Source organism: Bombus affinis, chromosome 1 (assembly GCF_024516045.1).
Source record: "Bombus affinis isolate iyBomAffi1 chromosome 1, iyBomAffi1.2, whole genome shotgun sequence".
NCBI classification, from domain to species: Eukaryota; Metazoa; Arthropoda; class Insecta; order Hymenoptera; family Apidae; genus Bombus; species Bombus affinis.
Genome location: NC_066344.1, coordinates 3,320,551 through 3,340,074, shown reverse-complemented (window position 1 = coordinate 3,340,074; position 19,524 = coordinate 3,320,551). Strand labels below are relative to the sequence as shown.

The 19,524-nt window shown below is 41.7% G+C and overlaps 1 protein-coding gene and 1 long non-coding RNA gene across 17 annotated transcripts in view; one reads left to right on the top strand and one right to left on the bottom strand.

Moving 5' to 3' along the window:
• The window catches only part of LOC126916161 (uncharacterized), a 218,078-nt gene that overhangs the window by 39,954 nt on the left and 158,600 nt on the right, over positions 1-19,524 (top strand). The window lies entirely within an intron of this gene.
• Positions 1-19,524, bottom strand: part of LOC126914319 (gamma-aminobutyric acid receptor subunit beta) — an 89,779-nt gene that overhangs the window by 32,313 nt on the left and 37,942 nt on the right. For 7 of the 12 annotated variants that reach the window (XM_050718134.1, XM_050718318.1, XM_050718403.1 and 4 more), the window contains exons 2-3: positions 7,071-7,168; positions 1,008-1,075 (exon numbers count right to left, since the gene is read on the bottom strand). In XM_050718134.1, the coding sequence (XP_050574091.1) occupies positions 1,008-1,075; positions 7,071-7,168 (166 nt within the window). The remainder of the gene's footprint in view (positions 1-1,007; positions 1,076-7,070; positions 7,169-19,524) is intronic. The other 5 variants (XM_050718223.1, XM_050718664.1, XM_050718807.1 and 2 more) reach the window with 1 other exon arrangement.

Sequence of the window (19,524 nt, the reverse complement as noted above, 5' to 3'; positions counted from 1 at the left end):
AAGGAATTGGACATCGAGCTGGTTGGAAGACGCGCTTGAACAACGATCGTCTGATCGTAATCGTGTTACACGATTGTCGCGGCGGTTCCAGGCGTTCTCACGAAACGTAGAGTAGATCAAAGGAGCACACAGCTCGAGGCGATGCGGTTCTGTGCACGGCAACCGAACTAATTTCATCGACAGAGCGCCAATCGGCCTTCGACACGTACGAACGAGCGAGCGGTTGAGCGAACGAATGGGCGACGGATGGTTCGCCCTATCCGAGACCTCGGGGATTCGACTCCTCCTTTTCCCTCTGCGATAGAACCAGATTAAACCTACGAATTTCCTCTGGTCGGACTGCAATTAATCGATTATCTCTTGCACGTCTCGCAGCTTGATCGATCACGGCTACGACGTTATTGCACGATAGGGCGATTTCCAATCGGAGAAGCAATCCGGAAAATTGTATTTAAAACTTCGAAGCGCGGCTCGATCTTCGTCTTTCGATATTCGCTGGAATATCCCGGGCCGTTTCGAATCATCGAAGTATTTCCAGGTTCCACGAACACGTAAAAGAAAGATGCGAGCAGAGAGTATGGTCGAACCTTTTGGTGAAGGTTATGCCAGCGACAAGGAAACGAAAGACGGAGAGTTTCAGGGAGAATCTATGCATTCCTGTGCGCGTGCATGCATCCAATGTAAGTGTTTGCCAGTGTGCATTCGTATGTCCGTTGTTTCGTGTTACGTTTCAAAGAGCAATTCCTTTTATTGTGTGGCTGTGTGTTCGTATTCATATACGTGACTGTTTATTCGTTTCGTGTATCTGTGCATCGTGTGTCGGTATATGTACATGAAAGATCGTGGCTGTAACGATTGGCGGCAATCGTCGTTTCAAATACACGGGCACTAAAAAGAGAAGTGGTTGCTCGGGCAAATGGGGTGGGGGATGTTTTAATCGAACGATCGAAATGATTAGTAATCGATTTTCAGCGTTAATGACTGAGTAAGACCTAGAGGTATAGTACCATTTTCACTTCGGATAGCGAGCTGATACTCAAGACGTACATGGTGACGCCCACCTCGACAGGAGGACCTGAAATCGAAGGTTAGTCAGACTGAGTCGGCCGTTTCCGGCCGCGGACAAGTTACACGATGGGGTGACTATGGCTTTTTTTTTTGTTCACTGATTGTTAAGTTATTATTCTTATCATTCTCGTTACAGTATCTAAATACGTATGTATGTATGGTATACTTTTTTTTTTTGGCTTTTTTCTTTTTTTTTTTTCGTTTCATTTCGTGAATAATTTTTTTTACTGTGAGTGTGGAATGTCATGGGTATTGAGTGGTATCGCTACGTCGGATGGATCGCTGAAAGTGGTAATTACTCTCGATTAGAGGACCACTAGGATCATCGTTTCTTGATACGTGTGCTTGGTTATCTCTTTAGAGCTTCGTTGATACTCTGAACGCGATGCTGAAACGTTGATCGAATTTCCATGTCTTTTATGGCCGGAATAATAGCTTTCAAAGAGAAAGAACCTATTGATTGCACGGCTCGATTGTTAGCCCTGTCCTCTTACAAATATAAGATCTTTTTTTTTAGCAATCTAACCGATTCTTTCTCTCTTTACGCCTAAGAATCGCCCCAGCTAAAACTTTCCGAAAACATCAAATATTCTTTCTACGCGTTTGTCGATATCATTCTCGTTCCACGTTACAGTTTACGGGGTAAACTTTGTGGAGAAATTCGCGAGATTCGATTCAAACTTTGACAGTTTAACGCGCAGGTAATAATTTAATATATACGTACATTTAGTATCCAAATATCGAAATGAACGAAATTGTTCGAGTATTATCGCAGATGTGTAAGTCGGAGTCTGAGCATCGAGTGATTTTACGAAGAGGACGTAAGAATTTCATTAGAACTGTGGAAGACGGTGGTTGTTGGAAAAGTTCGAGGGAACGAAGTGAAAAATAAGAGTCGGGAAGGTTGGCCAAGGGAGAGAAACACGAGGGCAGGCATTTTCGCGATAAAGTTGACTCGTAAACAACGGCTCTGCCAGCGGCATCGTGCGCTGCTTCGATATATCTTCATTTCCATTTCTGGGATGTTTTTAAAACCCTATAGCCAGTGAACGTCCCATATGGGACACATATTTCACAATGACGGGTCGGCGTACACGTTGCAAAACGCAACGAACGTACGTGGTATCAGGTTAATTGAAATGCGTTGGTATGGCTTACCCTTCCAAGCCAATCGCCCATGAGAACGTGTTTAAAAAAAAGAAAAAAAGAAAAAAAAAACAAGAGACAGATGGAAAAAATGCAAACACGACAGACATCGGTGGAAACGAATTTCCAACGAAAAATATCAACCTCATCGTTCTACACGCTTTGCTTTATTTTATTGTCTGGAACCCTTTTACAATTATATTTGAATACGCCACGTTTTCTTCACAGGAAGGATAATTTCTTTGCATTTCTTCGAATAATTTTACTCCAACAACAAACGATACGAACCGGAATAGCGTAAAAATTAATTCTTCCATTCTCTGGATAAATTTTTTACTTTAATTTTATTCTAACGACAAACAAATTTATCTAGCAAATATTAGTAAAAGATCTCGTCTTAGCGTAAAAATGTATTTCTTCCTTTCCTACGCCAGTCTCAAGGTTTATTTTCGAAATTGTTTCCACTTGACAATGAGATCTAGTTTTCCCTACGTCTTTAAGAGTTTCTCCACTGTCGGTCCTTTTTCAAACAATAGAGAATTTACTTTAGAGTATGATATTGCTATCCTTGACAGCATATATCCTATCGTAGCCTATCTTATTACCTATCTATATTCGTTATCGCCCCTAAATCGTCAGTATTCGGTATCAGCCTCTCAACGTCTCAATATCCTACCCTTATTAAGTCTCTTTGAAACCGAGTATTCCCGTAGCCGATACACCGTTTCGTGGAAGATACTCGTGTCGCAACATTGTTACAGCTAACAACGAATCTTTACGCCCTCCATCGATCAGCGGTTTAACGAACACCCAAGGGCGCATCGTTGCACCAGAGTCCTTGAACTATATCGAATTACGTAGCCAACCATCGATCGAATTGTTTGCTCGCTAATATACGCGAGCCTCGTAGCGACGTTCGAGAAAGCCAAGCAAGAAGAACGAAAAAAGAAAAAGACGCAAACATATATCCGCACATCGTGTTTCCTCGTCACGTGCTTTGTCATTTTTACGTAAACTTTGAGCGGAATGAAAGAGAATCGTATGCTGGAAATTTAACCGTGCTACGGAGAATATCGAATGAAAGCCGGTTACTCGAATACAGCCACGGGGATGTCTATTTATTCCATGCTGGATGCAAGATATCCCGTTTGCCCGTCCGTAATGTCCGAGAAAAAGCTGTGGCCATTTAAATTTTAAATGTTAAAACCTCGTATTCCACGGACCCAGTAAATCCAGACTGTCTGGAAGGCTCGAGCCGCTCGCATCCAGCCGCGCAGAGATCGACGATTGGGCTCGGCATGGCCGCGGGAAACCGATACGATTCGAGACGTCCACGGGAAGCCGATACGGTTCGAGACGACCACGGGCTTTGGCGAACGCGCTAAAAATAAGGGGGCTATTGAAAATTCTCTTCGGGATTTATAGGCATTTTTGCCAGAACAGCGATAAATTCGAAACGCGTGAATGTAATGCATTCTATCGGACGCGAAATATCGAAGCGACCCACGACGAGAAAAAGCGAACGAGACGAGCCTCGAATGAAATTCCGCGATCGGTCTCTTATTTACGACGCGTGTTTGCCATTTGGCTCCGCGCACAGATCAATCTGCGACGTTTGTCGCATTTTTATATTTCTTTCTCTTCTTCCTGTTCCCTTGGGTAATTTACTGGGAATACATTCGTCGAATATTCAACGGGTGAATCGGGGATCTCGAAGGGGGCCTGTGCGCGGTTCTAAAAGTAGCTCAAGAAAATCGATCGTCTCGAGGCAAAACAAGAGAACCGATAGGGAGCTATTTCACGGAGTAATTCGCGCGGTCGGCACACTTTTCGGAGTCTGCAATTCTCCGGCATTGTCTCCCGCGGGAAAAGAGCAAGAAACCGCAATTGTGGCATGCCTCCGTGGGTCACCGTGGCTCGCGGCCAGCGTCAGGAGTCGCTCCTGGAACTGTCCCAGCACAGGATCAGCCCAGGAATGAAAATGAATGCACACGTTCCGAAGCAGTGGCGAATAAATAAAGCGTGTTGCTGTTTACTGTTTTCTCCTGCTCTGGACACGTTCGCGGGTTAAACCGTACCGAAATTTTCCGCCAGAATTCCCTCCCACTATCTCGTTAGTCGCGATTTCGCCGCCAAGATCTTTTTTCTTCGTCTCTTTCTCGTACGACGACGCGGACCCTAAATTCAATTCTCAGCTTCCAAATACTTTGCGATATTCTCGAAACATCGTGAACGTGATTTGCGTGACTCGCCTCTGTTTTATTAGTCTGTTTGACGAGCATCGTGCAAAACAAACGAGGTATCTGTGAAGTTTTTAAATTCGATTCTCAAGTTTGAAATACCTCACGTTATTATCGAAATATGACAAAAGTAACTCGGTTGGACACAGCTATATTTTATCGGTTTGTTTAGCAAACAACGTCTAAATCAACCGAGATAACCGTGAATAATTGCTAGGGGCCTTAATTCTACGTGGGAACTAATTGCTTCTCGGTTGAAGCGATTTCGGTTGACCAGCGATTGCCTAACTAACTCGAGTGTTAATTGTTCGGCTGATCCGAATACCGATCGAATCACGATTCTCTTCAATATCTAACAAGGAGTTCTCTTATTTTCGATCTAATCGCGACCAGCTAAGATCGATCAGCTACTTTTCAGTGACTGTCTCGAACGCTGATTAATATCTCGTTCCGAATTCTAATACAATCTCAACAAGTCTAATCTAAGATTCGGATTTAACGAATTATCTATAGAATCGCGTAATAAATCATCTTCGTTTATATATCTATGGAAACTTTTCACATATTTCTCGAGTATGACACGTGGTGACTGGATTACCACGAGGAGGATCGCGAGACCGAAGCGGAAATTCGAGAACGGACCGCAGCGGTATATAGTGACAGAGAGATGACGGCCGACTGACGGAATGAATGTTGAAATTGTAATCGAAGGTGAAGAACTGTGTGGCGGAACGTGGCTGGAGTAGAGAGATGCCGTTAACGGTAACCCGTGGCAACCCGTGCCGCGTCCCAGCATCGATCCAAGTTTTATCGAAGCGCTCCAGCCCCGCCCTGCCTCTATGGAGCTGGCCGAAAATTCGACTTTATCGCGGGAATTGAAAACGGCGGATTCGGTTTATGGGGCTCGAACGCCACCGGTTCCATTCACTTCCAACGTAAACAAATTTCACCTATCGGTTTCTTGGACGCCAGCTGGCATCCCCTGTCCCGGCGATGGGTTTACCAAACCGAGTAACTTTCTTTTAGAACGATTTACGTTCACGGCAAGTCGATAGAGACGTATTTTTCTTCGCTTGTTAATCTTTTCGTTACTTAATTAATTTGATCCTGTTCTTTTCGAGTTTCCTATCGCAATTTCGCAATTTTTTTTTAACAAACGGAAAGACATTTAATGTTTGCGAAGAAGCTTTAGCATAAAACTGAAATGACAAAGTTCGCAGGTTAGTAGCAGTTTGTTCACATTTTTTCACCTCTTAAAAGATATTTAAACGATAAGAACGATAAGAATATCAGTGTGTAATTTTTAAAGTGAGATTTTGGGACGATAGACTTCATACGATCATTTCGATATTTAGAAAGGCGGAAGCATCGTTCACGGATGGAATGAAACTAATCTATAACCGTATGATTAGTTTCTGATACTGTTCATGATAATATTCCATTTTATAATTCTAAATACGTAGCCATAAAAATTCCGTGGAAACGAGATGATTCGATCGAATTCTAATTCACCGATATATAAAATACACGTACGATTCTTTTTGAATAAAACGTATCATTAATCTCTCTGAGAAATATCACGCTTATCAAAAGTAGCTTGCTCGAAATTGTTTATCAGTGGGTAAATAAATGACTGACGTAAAGAAAGCGAACCACGAATGGGGAATTTTTCATCCTTCCGTATTCGTATCTAGCTGAGATTTTTCACCACACGGCCAAAGTACACGCCCACGAGAGGTTTCTCCCCATTGTCCGGAATATTCTTTTCTGTATCATCCGTGACGAAAGAGTAAACGGCGTCAAAAATATTTCCCCAAGCGTTTCTCTATCCCTTCCGTGTTGTCGTCGTGCTTTTATCCCTTTGTCACGTACCGATCAACGTCTCCGGACGGTGCTCGTTCGTTATCACAGCGTTTTCACGGAGTTGGTTGGTTCGCGCGCGCTCACGTTCCAATCGTTAAAATCGTGCTTCTCTTATTTTGCGGGCCGATTCTCGATCTTGATCGATTTTAACTTTATTCTTTCGCCGCTCGTTTTTCCCCTCTCCCTTCGCGACATCTGCGTGTTCGGGTGGTTCGTTATGAAAGCCACGTTTCAGCATCGCTATCTAGCCACTTTCATCGCGAACTTCATTCCATTTGGATCCAAGCACACGTTGCAATCTTCGTTCGATGTTCGCAGCGAACCAAGCGCAAGTTTCGTAATTCATCGCGTCTTGAAAGCATCGAGCTTTTCGTTCGAACTTTCGAACATTCTTTTTATATAGTAAGAGAGACGCGTGATATATTAATTTTCAATGCCGATACTTTGTTCGCTGCGGAACAAACTCTCGGTACGCCCAGTCCGTGCAACGACTATCAGAAATGCGACGATTAAGCAGGTATATGCGAAAGTAATCGAACATCGTAGGCAAAACCTGATTTATCTATGGATGGTTGTTAGGTTCGTTAGTCGGGGCAACGATAATTAGTCTGGCGGCAGCGTTAGTCGCGTCGGTTGTCGTTCCAGTGATTGCGGTTTTGCGCACGATATATCGACGCTACCACAGAGAGTGGTCGAATGATCAGACTATCGATAGGCAGGAGAGAAAAAAAAGACGTCGTATCCTCTACTCACCTCCGTAGTTCGGCCTTACTCTTTTATCGTAACTGACGGAGAACGAGTCCAATATCGCGGAGATGTTGACGTCATTCAGCATACTGCCACCGCCGGTTCTGCAATATAAAGAGGATAACGATTTTGAGAAAACTTGCGCCACCGGCACACCAGTAAAGTAGTTCTGGAGCGGTATGAAACTGGTGGCACGAGACCAGCGTATACAACACAGGCCGGCGAATACTTTTAATATGACTGACGTGCCGCGAGTTACGATACAGAAGGGGAATGGGTACAAAGTCTGATGTTTAAGCCACGTTGAGGATATTAAAGTTTCATCCGCTATGGTGAAGTTTAAAAAAGAATTTTAGAGCCCTCTGTACGCGTACTTTCCGCGCGTACTGCGTTTTAATTATGAAAGAGCGATGCGACTATAAATTTAGGACAGCAACTTCTTTTTTTCTTTCGTATTTCTTTCTTCCTCGTACACGGTGAAACGAGCGTCCCGAGTAGCTCGAGTTGTTTATTTTTTGTTACCTTCCCCCCTTGTTCCTACTTTTTTTTTTTGCTCCTTTTCTCTTATAAACGCTCGAATTTTTATGCATCAACAAGCAACTGTTTAGTCCGCCAACCGCATCTGTATATAACGTTAAACAGAATTGTGTGTCAAAGAAACGAGCGTGTGGTGGCTGATTCTCGTGGATCAACCGCGCTTGCCCGGTTAAACGAAAAATATGCTTTTGACGCTTACAAGCGGCTAACGCGTTTAAATGGCCAATGACGCGAAACGGCAAGAGATAATTATATTTCAGAGTCGATGCGCAAAACGGAGTTTGTCAATGAAATATTCTCTCTGCTCTATATTTTGTTCGATGACATGATCCATACGCGTACTTGTCGTACATCGTCCTATTTTTCTTTACTACTTTTATAATATCGAAAGAAGAAGGTTAAAGGACATTGGTATTCTTAATCCTTTTAAAATTCACGATATCCATTAAATGTTACATTACGCTCTTACATACTAACCTAATTAATACGAGAAAGAAATTCAATTCAATTTTAATTCCGGCGATTAAATTTCTGCCGTACGGTACTTCCATTTTCTTCCAATAATTATTTTCAAAGGCATACAAAAAAGAAAGACAGAAAACAGATACCTCTTTAATATCCAACGCTTAATAGCTTTTTAATATCCGAGGTTTCTCCAATAGCGGGTAATTTATCGTTCCCCTCTTATCTTACGTTTCCCAGAGATTTCCTCCGAGTGGAGAGACATTGTAACGGTTTGTGTAACGTAGTCGTGCACGATGAAACTTATACGTTAGCTTAGACACGTAAAATGCAGAACGTCTGCGTTTGACTTAACGGGTCAGCAGATATGGGCTCGATGAGCCAATCAATCGGTTTCGAGTCAATGAATTCCATCGAAGATACTCCATTTTAACGAAAAAAGAGAAAAAACAAAAAAATGGAAAAGAAAGGGAAACTTACTCTATTCTTACAAAAAATGTTTTAGTATCGCTGCGGATCGAAATCCGTAATTAGACGTTTGGTTTGATCATTTGATAGAGACCGTTCAACGGCGGCTGAAACGATATCGTTTTAGCCGCTTTGCTATGTGGTTGTGATCTTTGCCAAGGTGTGAAAGGTAGCTCGATCGAGATACGCGGTGGAATAAATGACCGTACGCGTGATAAAGTTAACTTACTGATGCGACAATAGTGGGCGGTACCGAGGCTTTGCGCGGGCTTCAATTATCACAGATCAGTTCGGTGGTATCGTGGAAATTCGAGCGACCTTCCTTTCACTGTTAATCGATGCCTTGCTCCCGATTGCAGTTTGCGTAGTTACCGTATTTGTAGATAGAATGCCTCTAGAATTCGACGTTCTACGTCTATGTCTATCTTACTGGGTTGTCCGAAAAGTGTCTTTCTTTTACAGACACGTGTTTTACAACGACGCATCTTTATACAAACATGAAATCTAATCTATCGAACGTCGTGATCTTTATTTTGATAGAACAAAATGGATCAAATGGATAAATCGGAAAATATTGTGCATCCATTATTTCTTTATAAAACGAAAGCTTTTCGGACGACCTAAGATATCGTCTTATAGTCTTTCATCTGTTAATCTATTAAGGACCAACGTTGCGCCAACGCGACATTTCAGTTTCAATTCTTGTTCCATTGAAACCATTGTTCTTGACTTTATCCTTATGGAAACGTAGATTATGGATTCTGAATGATAAACTGTTCTTTTTTAGATCATGCAAACTTCTTCTTGTATTATTTATTTCCTTTTGGATCTGTAACTTATCTGTCAGGATTCTGTAAGGTATTTATTATTTTATATATATCTACGTTTTTTAATAATATTTTACCAATGCAATTTTTACATATTATTCCACTGTTTGATTTTTAACGTTAAAACTATCAGAGTGAAAATCACTGATCGGTAATCTTTCATAGAAATTTTATAGACGTGTCACGGTAGTAACAAGCATTGATTATTATCGAATGAACTTTTGTAAAGTACGTACATGGACAAAGATTTGTTCTTTGATTTGTATTATGTATCCTTTCATGTACTTTTCATATTGTTTTCTTTAATATCAAAGTTACAGTTTAATCACGTATAGTTCTAATGTTAACAGCGAATTTTATATAGTTAGTTTTGATTCGTTTCATCGCATAAGCGATTTTACATATTGATAAGTATCGGTAACGTATCGACTGTAAGTGGAGAAAGTTTAAAGGAGCAGCTGAGAATGAGAGTCGAAGGACTCTGATTGATTCGACGATTGCGGGAATTTTGGAAGTTTCGAGAGTTCTGGCGATTCCGGAAGTTTCACGAGGTATTCTAGCGTTTTAGAGATCCTCGATGTCTCTAAGGAATACAGGAGTTCCAACGGTTCTAAACGTATCACTGAGTTCCACTGTTTTTAACAGTTTAGGAAATAGTACTTCAATTACACTTGCGGTTTTCCAGATAGCCAAGTCCTAGGGATTCGAGAAGATTTAGAAGATTTTACATATCTCTGGAATTTCTCGTTCGGAGGTTTCTCGAATTTTACAATTTTTCAACGCTCGACACACGACGAATCTTTGAAACCCCTGGACTTTAGCATATTCGTAAGATCCTTCTATCTTTTAGAAACTACAGAACACCGGAAGTTCATGAACTAGAATTATCTAAATTGTGTGAAATTCTCCGAACTTAATGTTTTCAGTATTTCCAAAATCTCTCGATAGTTCTGAATTCGTCAATGCTCGTAATATCCTCTGAAACCTTCGGGATCAACTTGTCAGGATGGCCAGAGTTATGGTAATCTCTTGAAACCTTTAAAACCCACGAATTTTCTCAGACTTTCGAATCTGCTAAAACTTCAAAAAAGCCCCGTAGGTTCCTTCTAAATTTCTGAATTCCCCTTCTCACATTTCTATCTAAATTTTCCATTTTTACGCACTATTCACGCTACGTTCTCTAAAATTATATTTCGACGTTTTTAAATATTTCCATCGTCATGCAAACTCGTCAACTCCAATAACGTTTCCTTGATCGTACGCGTTGAGTAAATTTCATGAAAATCGTTCCACGGTATTAGGATGTTCTTTTCATGTTCTGGCTTAGCCCGCGCGTGACAACGCTGACGATCCATCGACGGAATATCCGACTATCGTATAAAAGTGTCCTCGATGCATCATTTCCCCTGACATTCTATATGCGAGATTTTTCGATCAAACAACAGAACGGTAACCATTTTCTACATCATGGCGCGAGAGAGAAAGAGGGGAGAGAGAGAGAGAGAGAGAGAGAGAGAGAGAGAGAAATCTGGGTGGAACGCCGCGTGCCGGTTGGCGTTCTACTATTTTTAAAAGAGCTGGCTGACGAGTGCACCGAGCGGAAGTGCCTTTGACCGTACGTATGTACCTAGAGGAAGGGGAGCTGGACGATTTATCGAACAACTCCCAGAAGCCGCTGTGAACTAAATCTTGCGCAACGATATCTACGAAGAACTTACTAGCGGTTTGCGATAATAGGTCAGAGGTTAGGTGTATCGATTAGACGCAGATACCCGCTCTTAGAACAAGGGTGCGAATATCGCCGACGCTGTTACGAACGTGTAGATACACATTCTGCGTCAGAGTGCTGGTAGCCTCTTGTTTCGCTGGATAACACACGGCGAAAGCCTCGATTCATTTATATTAAATTACCGGGAGATGGTATAATTTCGGTACTCTCATCAGAGCGTTGTTGCGTCCCTACTAATGAACACCTCGCGCGCGGAGAATACAAATACGTCATAATCGTTTGGGGATCGTATCTGGCGAAAGGATTGTAGATTCTCATAATGCACGTATATAATCGTTGTTCATCGCCGCCAGACGTTTAAAAGGATCGAAATTACGCGTAATTTCCTCTCGTTAGTATCGGAATTATAGAGAAAGGAAGGAAAAGAAAAGGAAAAAAAAAGGAAGAAATATCGCCGGTGGAGAAACAGTACGCTGGAGGCGACGTTAATTGCACAGAAAGTGCCAAAGTGCCGTAAACTTCGAAGCACGGTAAATTCCGGCGGATTAAATGCGCTACGGAGTTCGCGGCGCGGAGTCACGTGTGATTAATTCGCCTGCGCGCCGCCGGCAAGTTTCTCTTTATATAAAACGTGGTCGTGGCACAGGTATTTCACTGATGCGCATGGCGAAGGAGCGGTACGAATTTATTTAAATTTTAGCCGGCGATTCTTTGACGGATGGTTTTCATCCTAGGCAGCCTCTTTTTTCCTACGGCGTTCTCGCTTCAGAGGAGACACCGCCTACAGGTCCCTTTAATCAACATCGACTCGAGCGATCCGTAGTCTCTCGTTGTTAGCGGAGACAGGAAAAGGGCAGAGTGTCCTCGGCGGATGACATTTTCGATCGCTTGAAATATTCGGGAAGACCTCCGTCGGGATGAGCGACTGGTCTCATCCGGGGAGACCAAAGCGTGTTCCCTGCCGCGCGTGAAACGCGTACAGGCCTGGCAAGCAGCCTTTTGCGAACTCCCTTCAGAAATGTCACTCGGTCGCCCATCTTTCTCTTGCCGCCAACGTCCCTCGCTTTTTTGAATAATTACTCGCGCTCGTTTATCGCCAGCGTCTTACCGTCTACTTCAGCTGTTTCGCGCGTTCGTGCTATCGATGCATCCTGAATCGTTTGAAGATATTTTTGTCGTATCGTTGAGACGAAGAGTTTCTAAGACCAAAGGTTTGTTATACAAATGACGTTGTATATAAATAACGCAATAAGCGGCGCAAATTTGAAAAGATACAAGTTAATGGTAATTTCTTCAACGGCGCGTATACCTTCATTTGTAACGAAACTCTATGTTGTGGTAGATCTCAATGATGTCGGAAATGATATAAAGATCCTGTTATTTTTTAGATGTATTGCACTAAGTCAGTGTTATAATTAAACTTTCGCGAGAAGAATTTCGGTGATTTATACAATTTGAATAGACACTGTAGGTTTAGAAAGTTATCGCGCTTTAAAATATATTCTAAATTACAAGTTTGGAAATTTTCTTTACTGTACGATACTAATTTATTAATTTACAATGTAAAAAACGACGTGTCTGTATGCGTTTTAATATACTAGATACGGCACTTATTCGAGTATTTCGTTCACAGCGTTAATAATTTTTCTTGTAAAAAGAGGAGAAAGAAGTTCAAATAAGAAAGTTACCCGTGTCAATGTCAATCTAGAAGGCGTCGGACCGTGAACGGCGAGGTTAGTCGATGATCTGACATTTTGCAAGGTATGATACTGTCGGCGGGTGTCAGAGCATCTGCGCGTGGATAGCGCCTGTGTACACGTCGTAGGTTCCAAATGCGTCGTAGCCACATAACAGAAATGCCACGGGAAACAGATAGAGAAGTTCTAAGAACGAAATCGCTATATGTCTTAGATGAAAGCAGGGGAAGTTATGATTGAATATCATTCGTTTCCATTTTCGATGAAATGGAGTGACAAAGCTACCAACGAATGTCTTTATATCGCCCATTTTTATCATCTTGGCTCACCTCAAAGCGAGGTCTGAAATCTTATAGAAATAGGAATCAAAATTCATGCGACTTTTGGACATTAGTCGTTGGTCGTATCGTTGTTAGTATCAATAAAGTAGTTTTGTTTCGTAATAATTATTAGTAACAAGTTCGGTAACAAAACGAGTAAATCGACGAATTAGAAATCGACGCAAGATTGTTAGACTAACTATGAAATGTATTCGTCCACGGTGCCTGTTAATACATTGTAATAATATCGTTACTTGATAAGAACTTAAATTTGTTGACCTCGTGATTGCATAATTCGATTAAACGTAATTAGAATCTGAGAATCATGACGATTCAAATTCAACAAACTCGGACGCGTAGAATCCATCCAAACTCACCAGGATCCAAGGATCGTGATTTAATGAACTTAACACTATGTTAGCCCGATCCGCGATGAATCTAACCACGTAACGACAGGTAACGAATCCAGAATCATCTCAATCTGCACTAGCATGGTATCAATTGTATATGGTGTATTTAGGATGATCCCAGCTAGATCCGCCATCTCGAGAGTGATTTGAACTCTATCTGTTTGATTTGATTCAATACCAATTCAATCGAACGCGATCCGATGCGAGGTTTTCAAGGGTCGTGGTAATACTAATCAGGTTCTATGAATTCAGTATGATCCTAGCCGGGTCTGGCAAGTTGAAGCTAACGCAGATCCTATCCCGATCTATTAGGTTCGAAATAACTTCAGCTGCAATAATTCCAGTAATTCCGGAGGAATTCTCGAGTTCCGGGTAGCGTTATTCGAGTTTCATGATTTCGTGGTTGTACCAGTCATGCTCTATCAGCTTAAAATGGTATCTACCGGATATCGCGGTTTCGCAATTACGTTCCTTCGAAGTGCGTAGGTCGTTTCAGTTGGAAGTAAAGGCACGCATCGAATTGTGGTTTTTTAAGTATCGAAAAAATATCAGGCTTCCAGTTTCAACGTTTTTCCCTTCTCAAACGCAGTGCCTTTTTTTTTCTTTCCGTGTACCTTCGACTAGTCGCGCTATTTCTTATTTCGTTTTCCGTCTGGTTGCAGTCGTTCTCATTTTGCTTTCTTTTCCTTCGGTTTCGAATCTCTTGCGTTAACTTACGTTCTTCTTTTATTCGTGGAATACTTTTCCAGAACTTGCACGTTGCGACAGCTTTATCTTCCATTCGTTGTTCCTTCCGGGTTTCCCTTTGCTTGCCAAGAAACAGGATGAAAAAGGAGGCAGATCAAGAGTGGCCGCAAAACATATAGCATACGTGGCTAGCAGTGTATCCAACAGTTTCTTTCTACTCGATCGTTCTACGAAATCCCCTCATACCTCTTCTCGATTTGATTTGTGCTCGGCCTGGTACAACCAGCTTTATCGTCCAAGACAGTAAAATGCACAGCCTCTCGTGGCCGATTTCTTTCGTACGTTCGCCCCGCGATACCCTCCTTTAACTTCTGTTTAATACCATAATTTTTGAGAGGGGAATTTCTGCGCAATCCATTTTCTCGACCACGCCGCGCGTATCTCGATAAAACGACCCCGCTTTAACGATCCATGCGTCTTACAGGACATATACCATGCTTTTTTATTTTCTTATTACTTAAATACAACTGCCTTTTTTATTCTCTTGAAATACTCTGCTTGCCGATGGAAGACAAGTGTTTCCCATTTTCACTTTGTCGACGTACAATAAGATAGGGTTATTTGAGTCGGAAGGACGTTTGGACGAAGCCAAGTCTCTTACCTTGTAATTTATTAAATTCGATTGCGAACGAGTTTTAGGCGACTTATATTTGAAAACAATGGCGCGATAAACAGTGAGATATATCGTGTACTTACATTGGACAGTTCTTCTTCTACGAGAATATGACTTTTACTCGTCAAAAGGAAATTGTTTGTTGAATGTTAATATTCTCATTGTCAGTTAATATTGTCACCGTGTAATTGTCGTACTTCGGTACCGCGTATATATTACTTTATTTCCGGATCTTCTTTTGTTATTTGTTTCATTAGATTTTGTGTAAATAATCTTATCATATAATTATCAGGAATCATTTTCTCGTTTTTCGTATTGTCTTTTGTTGGACCTACAGTACACGATATTTCCTCGTTCTTTCTTTATTACGTTACCTTTCGAAAACTTCTCTTACTGTTAATTCCCTAATTTCATTAGAAAAGTACACTTTCATTTCTCAAGAAAAAAAAATGACTCGCTACTATAAGTTGATTTATTGCAAGAAGTACACGTAAATACCAGCGTATGCCAAGATAAATGTAAAAAGCAGTGTTCGTAACATCATCGCGTTCCTGTATTTTTCGATTGTGGCTTCTGAACTTTCCTCATATACAATAAATTTGATTACTCCGTGGAAAGTTCAAGATTGAATTTTAAGTTGTTGAAGTTCCTGCGACTCGAATAATCCTCGCTGTATTTTAATCAATGGTCTTTGTTTATCCGCCTGTTCAATTACATCACCGTCGTAGAACGCCGAACAATCGTCGTTGCAAGTTTCGGCAACACCTACAAGTTGCGCAAGTGTTGCTGCACGGGCGAAGCCCCGCGGCCTTTGTCAAGATCTCTTCTCGCAATTAAGAAGTTATCGGCTACAAGACGTCGTCTGTTGGTCCTTCTAGCTATCGATCATCGTCTCGCCTAGGATTCTCCGGTTCTCCGTTGTTCTCGTCTGCACCAATTCTTTCCACTCTCCCCTTTACCCATCCTCTCCGACCATCGTGGTCCCTTCTCTTTATTCCTTTGCCAAACAGCCAACGTCACTGGGTATCGGTTATGAATTATTCATGATAAGCGAGCCGACGTGGGCACGAACGAAAAACCGGGTTATATTCTGGTCACCGGACGCTGTACATAACCGAGAGAAGAGGCGTGTGTGCGCGAACGAAAACGCTTTGCAGTGTGATTTACGCTAATTTCGGCACCGATTTACACGCTCGACCACAGCCAGGAAGCCGGTAAGTGCGCGGACGCATCCTTCCGGCCAGTGTCGCGTGTGCGCTTTTTATCGCCGCTCCGCCAACAAATTTCCCACCGTCGGCCTTCTCTCTCAGTTTGCCCCCCATATTTCTCTGTCCGGTTGTACGAGTCAGAATTAGTTCGCCGTTACCTCATGCTAATGAACGCGAGTGCTGATTAAATTTCTATCTTTTGCCCGTCGGTTAATATTCCTGGCAGCGAGCATAGCGCAAAAAGGGACGAGGGTGTAGCGCGCGGTAGAAGCATTGGCTGAGCGCGTGTTTTATTTACAAGCTCTTAGCGAATTCATTGCTGCGGCTGTTTGCTAGGTTTTACGAGAACCGACGGAAATGTTCTGTATTTTTAGCGGGACTCGAGAAATTGTTGAAACGACGTATCTCGAATGTCGGTCCTTTCTCTAGTGTCTTGCGTCATGTTTATTTTACCATTGCAAGTAGCAACGATTATAGTTTGGCTCTTTTTATGGATAATTTCTTATACAAAGTTGATAGGATTGTTGCATATGAAAATGTTTTAAAAGCAAAGTACGTTCGAAAGTATCTGCCTTCCATGAAGAATTTCCTAAATGACACTGTACATTTTTCTGTTCACACGTTCGAATTGTACGACGAAACCGATTCGGTTGCAGTTTAAGTGTTGAGGTTATTATATGTATAAAGAGAGAAACCGCGTGGATAAAGTGTAAGGTACAATATATATATATTCAATAGAGAAGTGTAATAATAAGTAGGAATACAATTTGAGCTGGTCCAGATCCGCACGCTAGCAGTGTTACCTTGTAACTGAAAAACCCCGAAGCCAACGTCGCCTGTCTATTGTTTATGGTCTGCCTTCATGTTAGTCTTCTGTCTATATGCTGTCGATGGCTTCAGCGCTTGAGAAAACTAAAAAGACCAGATGTAGAGTTTTCGTAGAAGCGGTGACCACTTCAACATTAAGAATACAAAAAGATATACAATGTCGTTTAAAAATTGAGAGATGGGTGTTATTTAGGAGGAAAGCTATTTGCAAAGATTCCCTTTACTTTGCCCACTGCGCGATGAATATTCGTCTGAAACACTTCCTTGTTCAATTGCTGGAACCAAATCGGATATCGTGGCAACAAATTCATACCGCGTCCTCTGTATAAATTCAGTATGTTTTTACCTAGAAATGTTATCTAATCCACTGTTTTATCAACGACATCGAGAACTCTGTTTACCACAGCTGCACAGATAATAATTTTTAAATCTAGACTATTTCTGGCAAACTGTTTTTTACGCAACACGCTCATAGATATTCGTGATTTTCCAGCGATCGAATAAATCGAAATATTCCCCCGCTGTTATGCGTATACACACGTTGATCGTTTCTCAACGTCCGCGGCTGGTCTCCCCATCAACCCCCTGTTCTGTCCCTCTGCCTCTGCCTCTGCCTCTCCCCGTTGCCACATAATTATCAGACGACGCTTTCATTGACGTCGTGCGGTGCTATTTTCACGCGGCGACCGGTAATAAATAACGCGCGTAATGGGATCGGAAAAACGTGTTCACGGATGGTCGTGCAGATAGCGAAGAGAGAGAGAAAAAAAAAACAGCCTGCGAAAAAATTCGAAATGGAGCCGGTTGCCGATACAAGCAGTTGGATTTGAACACGACCGGATACATTTAACGTTGGAACGCGTCATCCATCGTTAAATCCATTTGTCACTGTCCAAATGAGCATGGTGTCCTCCTACCTCTTTTCGTGCTCGCGAATCCTTTCATCCTTCGTCGCTTTCGACGGCATTGGTGCGCGAAAATCTCACATAACGTTCACGAGGGATCGATCATGTACGAGGGATTAACCGCGTGCGCCAAAGGAAAACGTTTTTTGTGCGTTAAAAAATGTGTAAATGATGGTTCCAGAGTTTTAAGAATCCCTCTTTTTTCCTTATCTTTTCGCTTATCCGCAATTTGTTTGCAAAAGGCCTTTTTTTAAATTAGTTACAGACGACGAGTGTAATTTTTGGTAAATTTAGAGGCTTCCAAAATTCGTAATTCTAATTTGTAAGTAATTTTTTTATCACGACACGGACGGTGGAAAGTTTTGTATTTAACAAACGGAGGAAGATAGTTTGGAAGTTTCAAGAATGTTCTCCTTATTTTTTACTTGTTATTAATCTACTATTCGTAAAGCGAGTAGATATTTCCCTGTTCAGTTATGGCTGGCGAGTTTAACGTTCGGCGAATTTCAGAGTTTCTAAAATTCATCGTATCGAAGGATATTTCATATTAACGTTGTCTTTATGGATTTAAGCGCTCGCGATGGCAAGTTTTGTTTTTCCATAGAAACGTAGGATGTCGGTATTAAGACACTAAAGTGGCTTAAAAAAGTGACTGAAGCGAGCGGTGATTAAAACAAAGATATATTTTTCACCGGTTACCTGGTAATGAAACTATATTTAATACGCTGTTACCTCGTTTACCACGTATTTATGGGCCCCGGTATAAAAAAAGGTAATCCTCCAATGGTTTTGAAGTAGCGTGAAAAGCATCGTGACTAATTTTGAGCAGCAAAAGTATATACGACAGCTTCATAGACAAATGATCGCGATGTATCAAACCTCGTATAGAACGAATATTTGAATTTTCGAAATTTTTGCTAAAAGCATCGAGTTTGTTTTAACAAGAGTTCGCTAATCGTAAGATTTCAAGAGCCACATCTTCGTCTACGTTTCGTTGTACGTAAAATCTTCGCGTTCGATGACGTGGCCATTTTTAACGTTTCCAAAGATTCCATAAGAGAGTGGAGCATTGTTTCCTGTTAAACGATGCGTTCAACAATACTCTCGGCTATTTCCGTTGATTTTTAATCGAACGGAAGACAATTGGCCGAAAGTCGGAGATGTAGAAAGCTGTTTGGAATATCGCCAAAGCGGTTCCGTGGCCGTTTTAAAATTCAATTAAAACGGTTACTGTTCCCCTGGAACGCATCACTTCCTGTACACATTCGGCGTTATTCGTTTTAATAAAGGCGCCCGGTGAATTACTCGCGTTGTCGGCCAACCAAGATTGGATCCCGCGGTAATTAAACGCCGAATGTGAACCGGTTCCGCGTAAGGTGTATAATACACCTCTCTCGTTCAACATCGCACGGAAGTATAATTAATGCACGTAGTAATACGTTTATTCCGACCATTTTCAACTGCCTTTCCGTCGGTACCCGTCATTTGTGCTTCCCGTTTGAATACATTAGGATAATCCTGAATTGCAGATGAACGGTTGAGAGGGTTAATCCAGAGTTATACGAATATGATACGCTCTGTGCTCCCTAAATCGTAACCAACTAAAATCGAGTTAGGGATAGACGTGTTCTAGGAACGATTTATCTTCACATCGGTGAGCCACGTGTATATATTTCAATTTGTTACAACAAATTTTCACGGTACGTCAC